Source organism: Amphibalanus amphitrite, unplaced genomic scaffold (assembly GCF_019059575.1).
Source record: "Amphibalanus amphitrite isolate SeventyFive unplaced genomic scaffold, NRLGWU_Aamphi_draft 001626F_arrow, whole genome shotgun sequence".
Classification (NCBI taxonomy): Eukaryota; Metazoa; Arthropoda; class Thecostraca; order Balanomorpha; family Balanidae; genus Amphibalanus; species Amphibalanus amphitrite.
In genome coordinates, this window is record NW_024883119.1 from 66,473 (window position 1) to 83,411 (window position 16,939).

General features: G+C 47.1%; 1 protein-coding gene across 1 annotated transcript; it reads right to left on the bottom strand.

Moving 5' to 3' along the window:
• Positions 1-577: 577 nt before the first annotated feature.
• Positions 578-16,696, bottom strand: LOC122374253 (A-kinase anchor protein 17A-like). The gene is made up of 8 exons (XM_043352880.1): positions 16,523-16,696; positions 8,822-9,054; positions 5,807-6,512; positions 5,356-5,593; positions 3,468-3,563; positions 3,001-3,147; positions 2,159-2,378; positions 578-1,816 (listed from the first exon to the last, which is right to left on the bottom strand). The coding sequence occupies exons 2-8, from the start codon at positions 9,021-9,023 to the stop codon at positions 942-944; spliced, it is 2,484 nt and encodes an 827-aa protein (XP_043208815.1). The 5' UTR covers positions 9,024-9,054; positions 16,523-16,696; the 3' UTR covers positions 578-941.
• Between the last annotated feature and the right edge of the window lie 243 nt (positions 16,697-16,939).

Sequence of the window (16,939 nt, forward strand, 5' to 3'; positions counted from 1 at the left end):
TCAATTGAATCTGCCGCCCACTGAGACACTTGCACCTAACCTAACCCAGCCGACCTGCCTTTCTGTAAGAATCAAGACCTGTCCTACAACATACAAGAATCATAACTCATAAGAAATATGATTGCATGATGCCTACATCTGCATGCAGCACCACTCGTTGCATTTCTGTCCTAGTTCGGTTTCCATCGTCCAAGCAAACCCAATACCACGGAAAGCGTGACGCACTGCGGCGCCATTTCGCGAAACAGGGCCCTGCTATTTGCCGTCCCAACAATAGCCGCCAGCCGGGGTCCGTAAAAAAGCGGTGAAACGACAGGATTTGTAATATGCGTTCCAGGCCACACCAAATGGACGAGCACCAGAAATCCATTCCTTTGCGGCTGGCGTCACGTGAAGTTCCATAGTATTGTATTGCTAACGTAGGCTCTTCAGCTCGGCCGGCCACCGCGGGTGACTCATTACTGCCGTTGGCTGATTAAAAGATTTGGGATCCTGCGACTCTGACTTCGACCCTCACTTGGTATCAGACGCCAGATCATGACCTGCAGCTTCACCCTGAACTGTGAAAAAAAAAACATTGCGACACAAACCTTTATTCCCTACCGCGGAGACTATACAAGGGTGTCAAAATGCAACATGCCGGACCAGAACGGGCAGTACATCAGATGGAAGTAACGACATGAAAAGCAGTACAATACGATTCCTGATGCATTCATCTTGGCGACTACTACATGCTCGCATCGTGCAATGGCAGCGACACACTCATACCAAAGTGACCAATCTCACGCACAACTCCGGCAGAAGTCGCTGGCGACAGGCACAGCCAGCGACCGGGCAGGATCCCTCACAGCTACCGTCGAGCGCCGCGTGCCGCGTGCTCTGCCCGCACACAGCACGGCTCGTATCCCGTTCAGTACGCCCACCGCGCGCCGTCCGCCGGCTCAGCTGGTGCTCGACGAGCTGCTGGAGCTCGGCGAGCGGCGGCGCTCCTTCTTCCGCCGGGCGCGGCGCCGGCGCGAGCTGTCGCTGTCGCCCGTCGACGGCGACGACGAGCGCGACGAGGCGGCGCGCCGGTCGCGCTCCGCCAGCCGCATGAAGTAGCGCTCGTAGGCCTCGTAGTAGCCCTCGTGTCGCGGCGGAGAACGTGAGTAGGAGCGAGAACGCGAGCGGGAACGAGAGCGGGAGCGAGAACGCGACCGCGAGCGGGAGCGGGACCACGAGCGGCCGCGACCGCGCCCACGGCCGCGCGGCTGCCATCGGCCTCGGAAGCCACCGCGGAACGGTCGGAATGGCCGGCCGCCGCGCGCCACGAACGGCCGCGGGGTGCCGCGTCCGCGCTCCACCCACTCCCTGTCCACCCAGCCGTCCACCTTGGACCAGACGCGGCTGAAGACGCGCCGCGGCGCGTCCCCGTCCCCGTCGGCCGGCTCCGGACGCGTTTTCTCGCCGCCCGAGTCGCTGGTGTCCTCGCGCACCCGAATCTCCGCCTCGCCGTGGCTGCTCGAGCCAGACGAGTGCGAGCGCTGGCGGCCCTTCTGCCGTTTGTAGTGGAATCGCTCGTCGTCGGGGTTGACGCGCAGGGGCGGCAGGGCGCCGCGGCCCCAGGGGCGCCGCATGCCGCGGCCGCCGCGGCCCCGCCACTCGTTCCCGTCGGCGTCGTACAGGAAGGGCGCGAAGCCGCGGCCGCGCATGCCCGGTCGGCCGCGGAACGGGGCGCGGCCGCGCGCGCGGAAGGCGGCCACGCGCGGATCGGCCGGCGGCCCGTCCTCGTCGGACCAGTAGTCGCGGGACGGACTGTTGTCCATTCGCATCCGACCTGCGGCGGAGGGACGGGGAGTCACAAGTCAGGTGATGAGCTAGCCAAACTACCTAACGGTCTTTTTAACATTCACCGACACTAGGCTGCAGACATGAACCATATTACTTTAAAGCGCATCATTACGCTGGTTTATAATAACATTCTGTCCTATTTGCTTCACAAAAGTACTGTCATGTCCCGCTCTTAGACGACAAGAAAAAAAACAGTAATATGAAGGCATTTACTTGCGAATTTTAGGGACGATATTTCGACAAAATAGCTGCAATGCAGCTGGCACCAAGCAACCAACGCTGGCAACAGCTGGCAAAAACGAAAACTGCGCCGAACAGACATACTCACCATAGCGTCTGCCGCCGCTGCCCGACCGGGACCGGGAGCCGGACCGGGACCGTGAGCGGGAACGGGAGCGGGAGCGCGAGCGCGACAGAGACCGGGACGAGATGGTCGACCTGGACTCGGAGCGCAGCCGCGAGCGGGACGGTGACCGCGAGACGGACGACAGCGACGAGCTCGAGCTGCTGGTGGACGAGCGGCGCGCGCGCGCCAACACGCTGCGCAGCTGGCGACACAGAGTGGCGCGGGTCATACATGGCGGGACTCTGGGGCACCAGAGCTGATCCGTGCATACAATACAGGGCGGGACACTGGCACACGGGGACACATCATACATATTATAGGGCCGGTACATGGCACAGCGCGGAGCCCAACTCGCAAGCTCACATAAAAGGGGCTGACACAAAGAGCGACACAAACCACCTGTCTAAAAACAACACCTAAGAGCCTAAAGAATACGACACACTGAAAAACCGCATTTTGAACCCAGCTCCCAGCTCAGTATGACAACAAAAGGTGAATGTTTGTGGTAAAAGTCAAAGTCATTGAGGAGCTCTTGTGAAACCTGACGTGGCGAGTACTGTGTTTCACGATAACTGCATTTACTGTACGCTGGATATTTGATATTTGATAACGCAGCTATTTTACCAACACACACAAGCGGAACATAATCTGAAGAGCTGGCAATCATCACACCACCTGCCTGCCGCGGTCAGCCTCCAGAGATAAAGACAAATCCCTGATAAAGTCAATTAAGCTGAAAATAAGCATCACAGTTCCTTTTTGAAAGCCCAGAATGTTTGATAATGAAACCACACATCTCCCCAGACGGCAGACAAAGTACCTACCTTCTTTTTGCCTTCGATTGCCTTCCTGAGTTTTTCTCTCTGCTCCTCCATCCGTTTCTCCTCGAAAACCTTGTACGTCGTGACTAGCTTGTCTCGCAGCTTCATCTCTTTCTGTTGCAGTTTATCCTTCTCCTCCTTTTCTTTCGCCTGCAATAGATCCCGGCTGTGTGAGGCCACCACGCCACGTGAGCACGCTGCATTCCGAGTCCATCGGAGGACGTGTGGATAGTGGGAAACAGCAGGCGTACATCGGCACCCTTCAAAATCACTGGCGAACTGCCGCACAAAGCTGGACCGACGACCAGCTCCGCGGGGCTCGGATATGCTGCGGGGCCGGAGAGGTCGGGTCAGGTCGGTCGGTGTCGGGTCGGCTCAGGGCTGGTTCAGGTCGGTTCGCTCAGAGCTGACCGGTTCGAATAGGACTCCATCGGACCTCCGTCCCCACACCGGACGGCGGCGCCACTCACCAGTCGCAGCTTCTCCGAGGCGCCGTTGCGGTGTTTGGCGATGATGTTCTGCACCTCGGCCTCCTTGCGGCGGGCCTCGGCTCTCAGCCGCTCCGTCTAGAGCGGGCCGGGGCGTCAGATACGGCTGACTCAGGGGGCCGGCCGCGGGGCGTCAAACACACCTTACTCGAGGAGGGGGGGGGGGGGTGGCAGTGCCGGGTTCTCTGACAGGGTGAGGGAAAAGCACGAACAAACATCACACAGAGACGAGGCACGAGCTCAAATACGAGTCAACCTCGCTCAAAGCGTGACATCAATAATAAAATAGCCACGAGCCACAATCTATGGGTAATAATGAAATCGTTTTGAGGGAATCATTTACTCTTTAAGGTACGTACAACAACAAGGACGAATGCGTACATTTGCCGGCCCTTCATTCGCCGACTTCCCACGAGACCCGGAGTCTCAGAATACTGACAGAGCGCCGTGCCGATCTGCGTAAGACTTATCACCCATCATGACGTCCATAATATTTTTACTACGTGGCTCAAGGGGGCCGACCTTATCAATATACAAGTAAAACCTTTTAGCGTAGCGTACTACATGCTCATTTTCACATGTTACCAGACATCAATTGGCCATGTTCGCATCCAGTACTGAGAGAAGCAATTACTAACTATCGAGTGAAGAGCATCGTCTTGCTACCCAAAATGATAAAAAAGATTACCGTTGCAAATATGGTGAAGTAGCAGAACGAACATTAACGGCTCCGAAAAATAATTTAGCCTGATTGCTGATCAACAGCGACAGGTAAGTGGGATGACCAATTCGAAGCCAAACGAAGCATAACATTCAATTTTTGCGTCCGACAAGCTTCTCATCCAAAGGACGCCACGTAAATGGGCCCTAAAACGCCTCCCATCCTACGCTGTCGTCAGCGTGTCGTCACCTATATCCCTATTCCACGCTGTCGCCACCCACATCCCATATACCTTGTTACCACACGGAGGGATTATAAGGTCTTGACACCAAGCTAGCACCTCAACACAGGACCGGAACTGCATCAGCCCATAGCTGAAAATGGAGTTAATCAGCATCCGCGACGATGACGATTGATGTTAAACTATCGCCGCAAATCGATCAACTTACCAAGCCCATTTTAGCCATACCGACGAGCCTTGCGTCCCACTAATTATGCGTGACCATGTCACACGCACATCAGGCGATGGCCAGTTAATCCGAAGACAACAAGGCGCCTATCTAATCCACATATGATGTACGATTCCATGCATTTTGCTGTTGCATCTCTAGGGTAAGCAAAATCAGGATTTGGTAACATATAAATCTTCATGTCATGTAATTAAATAAAAGATCTTCAGAGTTATATTCACTGTTATTTGCTTGATCTGAAAATAGCCGTGCATGCGTCATTGACGGGACGAACAATACGACAGCACACTGCCTGCAAAGGACGGGACACGTACGCTAGTAAAGTTATCTTTGTGATCAAACGAAATAGGTAGATGAAAAAGACTGATGCCGTAATAACGACTAAAGTGAATCCGATGAATGGAGTATTGTTTCAGGATAACTGGGCAAGAAAACCTTATGCCAAAAATGAAGAAGGAAATATGAAACGGATACATTTAATCTACTGCTATGCAAACCCCTCCTGTTAAGCTAAGATCAGCATAGAAAACTATCACACGGGCATGTAACTAATCGCGCTGTGTAAGATAAGCGAAAGCTACCAATGGTACAAGAGCCCGACAGAAATATTGAGGCTGGTCCGATTCACAGCAGACTGGGAGTGGCCAGTCGGCGGACAGGTATCGGGATGTCCCCGGCTGCGGTCCCCGGCCCCAGCCCCGGTCCCGGCCCCAGCCCCGACCGACGCCAGCCTGCTCACCTTGACCCGGTCAAACAGGGTGTCCAGCAGGCGGATACTCTCCAGCTTGCGCTGGGCGATCAGCAGCTTGCGCTCCTCGAGCTCAATCTTGAGCTGCATGGCCTCCTCCTCCTGGCGCTGGCGCCGCAGCTCCTTGGAGCGGCGCCGCTCCTCCTTCTTGCGGCGCCGCTCCGCCTCCAGCTTACGCTTCCGCTTCTCGCGCATTTTCTTCTCACGCTCCTCGTCTTCAATTTTACGCCTGCAAAACAGAGAATCACTGAAGTGCGGCGAGCAAAAGATCTGCAATGGCACTATGTCATCCATACAATTGCAAATCGGTTCGTTTCTTTTATATGAAAACGTAATATAGCCATAAATGTCTCAAACTTCCACCACCCTGTCAGGGACAGCCCCGTCGGTATACCTCACCAGACCCCACCCTGACTACTGAGGCCGCTCTCTGTAAACTCACAAAGCCGAGGCGTCCTTGAGCTCGTCCAGCTGCCGCTCGCGTCGGCTCCTCTCGTCCAGCTCCTTGTCCTCCAGCAGCAGGCGCTCGCGCTCGGCGCGCCGCAGCTTGATGTTGCGCTCGCTCAGGTGGCGCGAGCGGTCAAAGTCGACACGGATTGGCGCCGCCCAGCAGCGGTCACCCTCGCGGTACACCAGACGCATGGCCTTCAGCGAGGTCATGGCCTTCACGAAGCCCATGTACTCCTTGTACTGGACGAACGCCTCAAACGCCACGTCGTTGCTGAAGTCGAACGTGCCGCGCACGCCGGAGATAGAGGCGCGCATTTTGCGCCGCAGCCGGTCCAGCGCCGGCACGTCGATACAGCGGATGTCGCCCCACTGGGCGAACACGCGGCGCACCAGCGCCTCGTCGACGCGGCCGGTGGCGCTGTTGGCGAACCAGCGCACGGGCAGCTGCTGCAGGTGCAGCGTGTCGGGCCGCTCGCCCGGCCGCATCTCGTTCATGGTCGGGTCGTCGCGGAAGAACGAGTCCCACTCGTGTCGCGTCGGGAAGGGGATGCGCGCCTCGGCGGCGCGCACCCGCAGTAGGTCCGTGAAGCCAGGCAGCTTGATGGTGCGGTTGTCGAGCTGGCCGAGCAGCGACTTGAGGAGCCGGCGGCTCTCCACCTCGCCCTCGAACCGGATAAACTCCAGTGACGACTTGGTCACTGCCAGCGGGACGGGGCCGCCCGGTCAGAACGCCGCTGGGGCGGGTAGGTGTATGTGTGTGTGCGTGGGGGGGGGGAAGAGGGGGAGGGGCGGTGCCGCGCGGTCAAAGCGCGGCTGGGACGGGGAGGTGTGCGTGTGTTTGGGTGGGGGTGGGGGGAGGGGAAGTGGCGGTGCCGCGCGGTCAAAGTGCGGCTGGGACGGGGAAGTGCCTGTGTGTGAGGACGGCGGAAACAAGTTATCTGCTGTCGGTGAGTGTGTTTATTGTCATTTTGAGTGGAATCCATGGGTACCTACAGGGAAAAGACACTACAGACAAGAAGAGCCAAAGCTATTTAATGCATATAACTATACCCTGTCAAACAAACTTAAACAATGCAACGGGTACTAATCGTCTGGTGTACCATCCCACCGAATCGCTATAAATGACGTTTTACAGCATGAATAATTGATATATAGAAAAAAACGGATAAAATTACATAAGTTCATCATTATGACATGTTGGGTAATATTCAAATATTTTTCGCAAAAAAATTAAGAACTTAAAAACAAATCTTCGCAAAAAAGTACCAAAAAGTAGCAAATAACCGCCAACCCATGAACTCAAAGGACTACAAATGACTGAAAGAATCCAGAAAAACTGTCGAAAAACTGTCAATGAAGTGGGTACAGCCAATTACGAACATTCCGCTCAGCAGACAAGTTATAGGTGCGCTGTTTCCGGTGACGGGACCGGTGTAAACTTTCACCGATGAATATTCGTACTTACCTCCTAGTTATCTACCGATGACATGAAAATTCACCGCTATTTTTTAACAGCTTAGATGGGTTAAGGACAAGCAGTGCGTGGCCACTTCAGTTACAGCAATCAACGGTTTGATTGTTTTCAATCGTATGCGGCAGATGACACTGATCCACAGCTGGCTTCCACGATATCATTTTGACCCGCCTGTTTTATGCATCTTTTGAGTTGACCCGTTCACAATAGGGACCTCCTCTGTTCACATGGTCTTGGAAGCAGATATATTGCTCCAATGTAATAACATGTTACTTGCACTTTACACGAGTATTGGTTTCACCAATGTTGCTGACGCAAGGTTGGCACCTTGTAAGGTATAACTGTTCTACTAATAAAACACGTGTGTAGGACCGCTATTAAAAAGGATAAATCTACATCAGTTTCATCACAACATGCTTCGATGTCTAGGTTCTTGTAGTCTTGCTCCCGTCCTGGTTGAAAACAATGATGGACGCCAGCGTCGATGCATTGATGATCAAAATATATGACATCAGAGTTATTTACTGAACATGTTATGCATCAATTTCATATCAAAACATTTTCTTCTGAAATTTGTCTACCGAATTTGCTGTAAATGTTCTGCTCCACAAAACCAAGAGCGTAGTGTCCACTGTCTAGTGATCAGGATCATTATCTTGATGGCATGACGCTGTGTGCACTGTGCTGTGCGCATTCCACGGCATAACGACACCTTGATCGTTTGGTACAAAGGACATCAGCGATTGTCCTAGCCGCTGACAGTTTTCATGACTGTCAGTAGTGAGCACCGAAGGCCTTGATAAATGACATCAGGGTATTTTGTCACTGACATTTAAGTGACAAAATCACTCATCTGCAGGGAAACCGTGAAGGATGAGTCAAACGGGCATAGTACACCAAAAATGAGCCCACGCGTCGTCAGAGGAAACAAATTAATAAAATGTGAATGACAACCGTTTGTTCATGTCCGAAAACAAAATATACAGGTGCCCCCTCCCAAAAAACGCGTTTCCAGCTTTTGAGGCCCACATATCAAATTCGAATGAAAATAACGAGCAAAACTTTCGTCAGGTTTTCGCTTCTTACTTCTTTAGCACACTGATATGTCAAATTATAAAGCTGTGCCATCCTTTTCAAGCCAGCACTCTTACGTTGAATAACGTGGCACGTTTTACTTTTTTGCTGTCGTTGAGCCATCATGATGTTTGGTTTATTTTCTATGAAACGCCTGCGCAAAAAAAAACTATTTTTATATGGCATGTTTGAAACACAAACGGTTCAAAAAGTTATTCAGTCATTGACATAAAAATAACATAATTTACTGAAAATATTAGCCACATTGAACATTCGAAGTTTCAATGTTATACCTTAATCACTTTCTGAGGAATATTGATTTAAGTTTTTCATTTTTTAGGGCCATCTGGTATAATGATGAAAAAGAAAATAGGTCATCATTTCAAGGCTTTACTTTACATCGACCGCCGCTGGTCGTGACACGCCGTGGCCTCTGCTGCCCGTCCACCGGGCTCCCACCTTTGAGCGAGACCAGCGAGCCCTGCGTGATGAGCGCCAGCAGCTTGTCCTTGACGGTGCCGCTGGAGATGGACTGGCTGGGCGAGCTGAGCTGCGGCAACTGCACCGAGATGTTGATGCACGCCGTCGGCCGCAGGTAGAGGCCGTCGGCGCGCGACAGGTCCACCAGGTCCTCGCTGACCTGGCACGGGTAGACAGCCATGGTGGCACCGCCCGCCCGGCAGCTGCCCCGCCTGGAAACAGAGACAGATATCAGGTGAACAGCACCGCCCATGACGTTCGTGCCTCGTGCTCGTGTCGTGACACTCGGCTTCCTCGTAGTGGTACTAGAGGGCATCACTTCAAAATCCATATAGCACAAGCTGTCTCAATGTGCGCAAGCGATGTTTCTCACACAGAATCGTAGCCCTCTGGACCAGACTGCCTGATGATGTAGCAGCCGCAGGAAGCTTGGGCACTTTCAAAACTGCATGGTCTCGCGTAATACATGATGACCTGTACAATTTTGTTGCGTGATTACCAACTCAAAACACAATAAACCTTGCTAAATGTATTTATTATCCAGAAACCAATGATTATCTACACAGTCATCACCGATGACATATGTCATCGGTGGACAATCAAATCCAGTTAAACCACAGCAACAGACAATGGGCAATCTCGTTGGTGAACTGGCGTGTCTTCTGATCCTGGGTTCCCATCATATCTGCTCCCATATCTTAATGGCTGCTAGGCAAGGAGAGCCCTACCAGGTGAGAGACGTCTTGTACAAACATACAACTTACAAACCTACAACCTACACCTACAACCTACCCTACTAGATATGGCAGCAGGGGCGACGTCTGCTAAGAGAATACCCAAAAAAGTAGGACGAAAAGCTGAGGACCAAAAATTGAAGAAAGTCTACTTAACGGAAAATGTCAGTATTAGTACCTAGAGCAGACGTCACATGAAGATTTTCCAACCAAGGAGAGGCGCCATACCCAGAGGTGCTTCTTTCTAGGAAAACCTAAGCAAACCTAACCTAACCTGACCTAACCCAACCTACAACCTAAAAACCTACAAAGTACATACCCCTACAAACCTACCCTACAACCTACAAACCTACAGTGCCTCTCCTCGGTTGGAAAACCTTCGTGTGATGTCTGCTCTACTAATGCCAAAATCTCATGGTATCATATATATATATATATATATATATATATATATATATATATATATATATATATATATATATATATATATATATATATATATATATATATATATATATATATATATATATATATATATATATACCGTAAAATGGGGTGTTAAGGGACAGTGGGGTGTTAAGGGACAGTTGCATGGGAAAAACTTTGAGTCATATTAACTTCCTAATTTGAGAAGGTTCAATAAAAACTTCAGTGTGGTAGTTGACACTGTTTTGCTCTTGACCATAGGACAAAATGGTATGGTTTTTCATGCAAGTGATTTGGTTCAAAGATGGATTTGAAAATCATGCTACATTTTCACAAAATTGAAACATCTCCAAAACTCTGTGTGTACCACATAAACTGGTGGGTGTACAGGGAAAATGAATGCATAGGTGTATTGTCACATGTATTGCACATGTTTCCTGAAAAGCTTGTGCAAATCCACCCATTCATTCATCATGCTCTTCCTCTTTTCCGGATACATGCATATTTTGAGGTGGATGTGGGGTGCTAAGGGACAGGGAAGAAAAAATAGAAAATAATATCTAAATATAATTTCATTAAGTTTTCTTTCAGTAGGCATGGAAAACACCAAATTCCACATAAAATGCTGGCAAGTTCATGCTTTTATCTCTAACACATCTTAAGTTATGTAACAAAACATCTCAACACTCTCTTTTACAATGATGGGTCAATGGAGACTGATGTAGGTAAATGTGATGTCATCATAAAAAGGCTAAAACAAAGAGGGCAACATAATGACAAGTGACTAGCTTCAACATGGGTTTTAATTGATGACAGAAGATTACTTTTTGGTTCTGTTTACTGTATAATTAGCACATTTTCCACAAACGTAAACTGCATTACACGTAATTGGCTAAAAAGGTCATTAGTGGTGAATGAACCTGACTTGTTTTGTGACAGAATATGCAAAACATTTCAATAAATAAATTGTGTGCCCTTCCACACCCCAATTGTGGGCATTTGATGACCATTTCTTGGAATAATATAGGTGTCCCTTAACACCCCACATTGGGGTGCTAAGGGACAGTGATGAAAAATAATAAAAAATAATATGCAGGTATAAATCTTAAAAACTTTAATGTGGCAGGCATGTAAAGCACCAAATTCCACATAAAACGCTGACAATTTGATGCTTCTATCTCCAACCCTTCTTGAGTTATATAACAAAACACCTCGAAACTGTCCCTTAACACCCCGTTTTACGGTATATATATATATATATATATATATATATATATATATATATATATATATATATATATATATATTTCATTGTAGACCAAGGAGTTGTGAGCTTTAGCAAGCTTTCGGTTGGTTCTTTCTATAGTGCGAATCAGTTTTTTGGTACCAGACGGAAGACCAAATATTAGTTGTCCAAAATTGCTCATTAATGAGTCACACAATCGTTAAAATCGTTAAAAATAAGTGACGTTTCGGTTTATTGTCTCTAAACCATTATCAAACAAGTCGTTCACGAATCGAAAAACACAGTACCAGATGCAGTTGTTTTACATAATACATGACAAAATGTCTCGTGAATAGGGGTAAGACCACTTCTTTTAGACATATACACAAAAATACCTATCACCTAAGAAGGAATTGCGCAGCGTAAGGGTGACTAGACTAGTCACATACAAGGCTAATCACACGGACACATCGTTCTTGACGTCCGGATTAGCGCCACAGGCCTAGTGTGACACATGAGTTGACCTGTTTGTTGAGTGTTGGTGTGTGCTGTCTAATGAGTAAGGCTTCAGCAATGAAGAGTCTATATTTGTTGTGTTCTGTTTTGATGATGTCTGTGTTTTCTGTGAGATGTTTTCTGGTGAGTGTTGTGTGGTGTTCTTGGTTCATGTGCTGTTTGGGGGCCCCATCCCTCAAGTGCATGGTGAGGCGTCGCGAAAGTGACGTAGTTGTAGCACCGATGTAGCTTATATCTCGAAGCCTACAATCTTCGAAAGGACAAGAAAAACGATAAACTACATTGGTGCACTTCAACTTGTCATTTTTGCTGTGTGTGTTGTTTCGTATGAGCAGGTCTTTTGTCTTACTATTCCTGTAGTAAATGACCAATAGTAAACGGTCATTCTCGTCAACGCATTTTACATGGCCATATATGATGTCTCTAATAACTCGCTCGTCTATTTTATATGCAGTTGACATCTGGTTGCGGTAGAAAATTCGGATTTTTCTACCGCTGTTCGTCCCGTTTGTCCCGTTTGTGTCGTCCGTCCCGTTTGTCCCATTACTCTCATTTGTCCCGTTTGCACCGTTCGTCTCATCTGTCCCGTTTGTCATGTTACCTTTTTCGATCTCCCTGTCCAGGTAAGTTCTGATTTCGTCATCTATCTCTTGGTTTGAATATCCATTGTTAACTAATATCTGCTTAATCCTAGTGAATTCTACATGTAACAAATCCCATGACGAACATACTTTTACCGCTCTTCGTATAAAAGCACGGATAACACTCTTTTTGTATCTGGAAGGACACTCACTGATCCCATTCAAACATTTTCCAGCGTCAGTAGCTTTGCGATGCACTGACGTGATGAAAGTGTTGGTTTGGGCTTTGACCATCACATCCAGAAAAGGAAGTTTACTCTCGACACTCAGTTCAAAAGTAAATCTTAGAATGGAGCTCGATTCTAACTTAGATATTATTGCATGAAGATGCTCCTCGTTTCTGACGTCTACAAAAATGTCGTCTACGTATCGACAATAGATATTGGGGGTATATAGATATTTGGCTAGCACGTACATGCTAGCCAAACGCCTGAACACCCTGCTACAGCCTTACCTGCCAACTGGACACAACCTCAGATCTACAGAGGAGTTTATCGACCTCCTTAGAGGCAGACAGCCCTCAGGCATACTGGCTTCCATAGATGTAGAAAGCCTTTTCACTAATGTCCCAGTTGAGGAGACTATTAGTATCATCCTTGACAAGGTCTACAACAGCTCGACACTACCTCCCCTTCAACTATCTAGGGAGATTCTTGAAAAGTTACTCCGGGCCTGCACAACTGAGTCCCCATTTCGTGGCCCCGATGGCCAGCTGTATCGGCAAAAGGATGGGATTGCAATGGGTTCACCGTTAGGGCCTCTATTTGCCAATTTTTATATGTGTGAAGTAGAGGGAAAACTTTTAGAAGACGCGGACGTAGCCCCCAATATCTATTGTCGATACGTAGACGACATTTTTGTAGACGTCAGAAACGAGGAGCATCTTCATGCAATAATATCTAAGTTAGAATCGAGCTCCATTCTAAGATTTACTTTTGAACTGAGTGTCGAGAGTAAACTTCCTTTTCTGGATGTGATGGTCAAAGCCCAAACCAACACTTTCATCACGTCAGTGCATCGCAAAGCTACTGACGCTGGAAAATGTTTGAATGGGATCAGTGAGTGTCCTTCCAGATACAAAAAGAGTGTTATCCGTGCTTTTATACGAAGAGCGGTAAAAGTATGTTCGTCATGGGATTTGTTACATGTAGAATTCACTAGGATTAAGCAGATATTAGTTAACAATGGATATTCAAACCAAGAGATAGATGACGAAATCAGAACTTACCTGGACAGGGAGATCGAAAAAGGTAACATGACAAACGGGACAGATGAGACGAACGGTGCAAACGGGACAAATGAGAGTAATGGGACAAACGGGACGGACGACACAAACGGGACAAACGGGACGAACAGCGGTAGAAAAATCCGAATTTTCTACCGCAACCAGATGTCAACTGCATATAAAATAGACGAGCGAGTTATTAGAGACATCATATATGGCCATGTAAAATGCGTTGACGAGAATGACCGTTTACTATTGGTCATTTACTACAGGAATAGTAAGACAAAAGACCTGCTCATACGAAACAACACACACAGCAAAAATGACAAGTTGAAGTGCACCAATGTAGTTTATCGTTTTTCTTGTCCTTTCGAAGATTGTAGGCTTCGAGATATAAGCTACATCGGTGCTACAACTACGTCACTTTCGCGACGCCTCACCATGCACTTGAGGGATGGGGCCCCCAAACAGCACATGAACCAAGAACACCACACAACACTCACCAGAAAACATCTCACAGAAAACACAGACATCATCAAAACAGAACACAACAAATATAGACTCTTCATTGCTGAAGCCTTACTCATTAGACAGCACACACCAACACTCAACAAACAGGTCAACTCATGTGTCACACTAGGCCTGTGGCGCTAATCCGGACGTCAAGAACGATGTGTCCGTGTGATTAGCCTTGTATGTGACTAGTCTAGTCACCCTTACGCTGCGCAATTCCTTCTTAGGTGATAGGTATTTTTGTGTATATGTCTAAAAGAAGTGGTCTTACCCCTATTCACGAGACATTTTGTCATGTATTATGTAAAACAACTGCATCTGGTACTGTGTTTTTCGATTCGTGAACGACTTGTTTGATAATGGTTTAGAGACAATAAACCGAAACGTCACTTATTTTTAACGATTTTAACGATTGTGTGACTCATTAATGAGCAATTTTGGACAACTAATATTTGGTCTTCCGTCTGGTACCAAAAAACTGATTCGCACTATAGAAAGAACCAACCGAAAGCTTGCTAAAGCTCACAACTCCTTGGTCTACAATGAAACATGTATCAAAGAAGATATTCTGCCAAAATATACCAATATATATATATATATATATATATATATATATATATATATATCAGTTGGAGAAACTATGAGGCGCCAAACTAAAATGTGATCAGCCAATCAACGGCTAGAGTGGGCGGGGCAATGACTATACGGTCATAAAATCAGAAAACTTCATCTTTTCCATGCATCCTAGCATTCAAATGAAAAATAAGGCATAAGAATGTTTTTAACCACACAAGGCCTACACTCACTCGGTGCACAATGCACTGGTGGCTCTAAATCGCAGAGTTACAATACAAGGTCAAACAGCAATTGATAAATATGGCGGATTGAAACAGACCAGACGCACCAAAAAATGTAAGCAGCACCCGGCACCATGGTTTCAAAATGTCATAATTTTTATTATTTTGTTGATGGTTTTACATTTTGGTTAAATTATGATTTTAAGTTAAATATCCATATTTATTGTAATTAAATCAAATCTTTTAACAATTTTCTTTCAAAACACCGATCCATTTATGGAATTGGAATGACCAGCTATAGTCCATTTTTTTTCAAAAGGCTCATGGCCCGAAGTATTATTTTGGAGTAGGCACGTGCCAGACGCTAGAAAATAACGCAAGCCGAGAAGAATTTCGCGGCCATTTTTGAAAGATAAGCACAGTGCAACGCAAGGCCATATAACGGAGCGAGTTGTTCAATTTAGCTTTTAAATCGTGTCACATTACAGAATGTTAGTAAATTCATAGATTTGAGCCATCCTGTTGATTTTGAATGCAAATTTAACGTCACTCCTGTATTAACCTTGATTCCACAGCCAGCCCATCACTTGAGAAATAGCAAGCGGCAACTATTTAAACATTCGAGACGGAATCTGTCGGGGGCCGGAATTCTGAACGGCAAGCTCATGGAAAACATGCCATTGTCAGCTGCTGAAGCTGGTGACGTTCCATGTTGTTGTCTTACACTGTGTTCTCGCGTGCTACCTACAAACTTCAGTCGTCTTTTTATAAGTCAAAGTCTTTCCAGATTTAGTTGGCGCATACCCGACTTCTTCCCAGTGCAGAAATCGTTCGATCAGCATTGTAATAGATCGGCAGATATGCTGGCTCATGTTTCTTTTTGTACTCAGCAGAAATAAATCTAAAACAAAATGTCAATCCGTGTGTTACTTTTGTAGGTCTGCAAACAGGTCATCCACGTGATCAGTTTAATCATTTGTTTAGTGCCTATGGCTAGACCCCGTGTGGAAGCATTTTCGATTCACAGTTCCTCATTATGAGTCGTATGTCTATTGTCTATACTTTTTTCCAAACTATCGCAAGTCAGAGACCAGCCGATCGAGCCGGCCAGTCAAACGTGCCAAGCCGGTGTTCGTTGATTTCTGTAAAAACCATCACTTTGCACGTGACAATTCTAAAATCGATTTTCGGGCCGTGCGCCTTTTGAAAAAAAATGGACTATAATTGTGACACCCAGAACCTGCAGGCTGCAGAAAAGCTGTTTTCCTATCAACGTTTTCCAGTGAATTTGCGGAATTTAATCAAACCACATTAATCCCTAGTGGAAAATGGAAACCTTTGCTCTCTAATAAGTGGGAGCCATACTGCAAAGTGCAAATACCGGCACGTTAAACCGTTTTTCACCCGAAGTAGCGAGGGCTGCATTTATGCCGATATATGGTCATCAAAAGTCTATTAATTGACCGATCAATTTTTTGGATCTTCGCCTCGTAGTTTCCCCAACTGATATTGATATGAATCTTGCAACAAGAAATGCAATGCAACTGTTGACATTTTTACAATTATTAACACCATTGGAAACATTGGGAAAGTAGCTACTTACCAATTAAATTAAATTTACACTCTATAAACAACCAAAATTCAGCTTTTAAATCACAAAAAAACAACCAATTAACAACCGTTTTCTTCTCAGACCCGCGGGTTTGCCTTGGACCCGCGGGACCCGCGTGCGTCCACTTTCCGCCGAGGCAAATATCGGAAATCAATAAGGCTCATTTTTCCGTTCACTTGAGTGGGATTCCCTCCTAGCCGACAACAGAATGCGCAAGGGGTTCGCCGTGTTTGTCCCCTATGGTGTGTTCTTAATTCTGTGAACTTAAAATGGTGTAACAGAAAGACATTTGAAAATCACTTGTTATTTGAAAGTTATCAAATATTGGCGTAGGAAAACTGAGAAATTCAGAAGAGAATATTTCATATAAATAAAAATGAGCGTAATCTTTTTAACACTGATCATGAA

Excerpts from the sequence above, each read along its gene's own strand:
- LOC122374253 (XM_043352880.1), bottom strand. The coding sequence starts at position 9,023 with ATGGCTGTCTACCCGTGCCAGGTCAGCGAGGACCTGGTGGACCTGTCG. Across the intron at positions 3,564-5,355 it reads CCCTGTTTGACCGGGTCAAG|ACGGAGCGGCTGAGAGCCGA; the intron begins GTGAGCAGGCTG and ends GGCCCGCTCTAG. Across the intron at positions 1,817-2,158 it reads CAGCGGCGGCAGACGCTATG|GTCGGATGCGAATGGACAAC; the intron begins GTGAGTATGTCT and ends CCTCCGCCGCAG.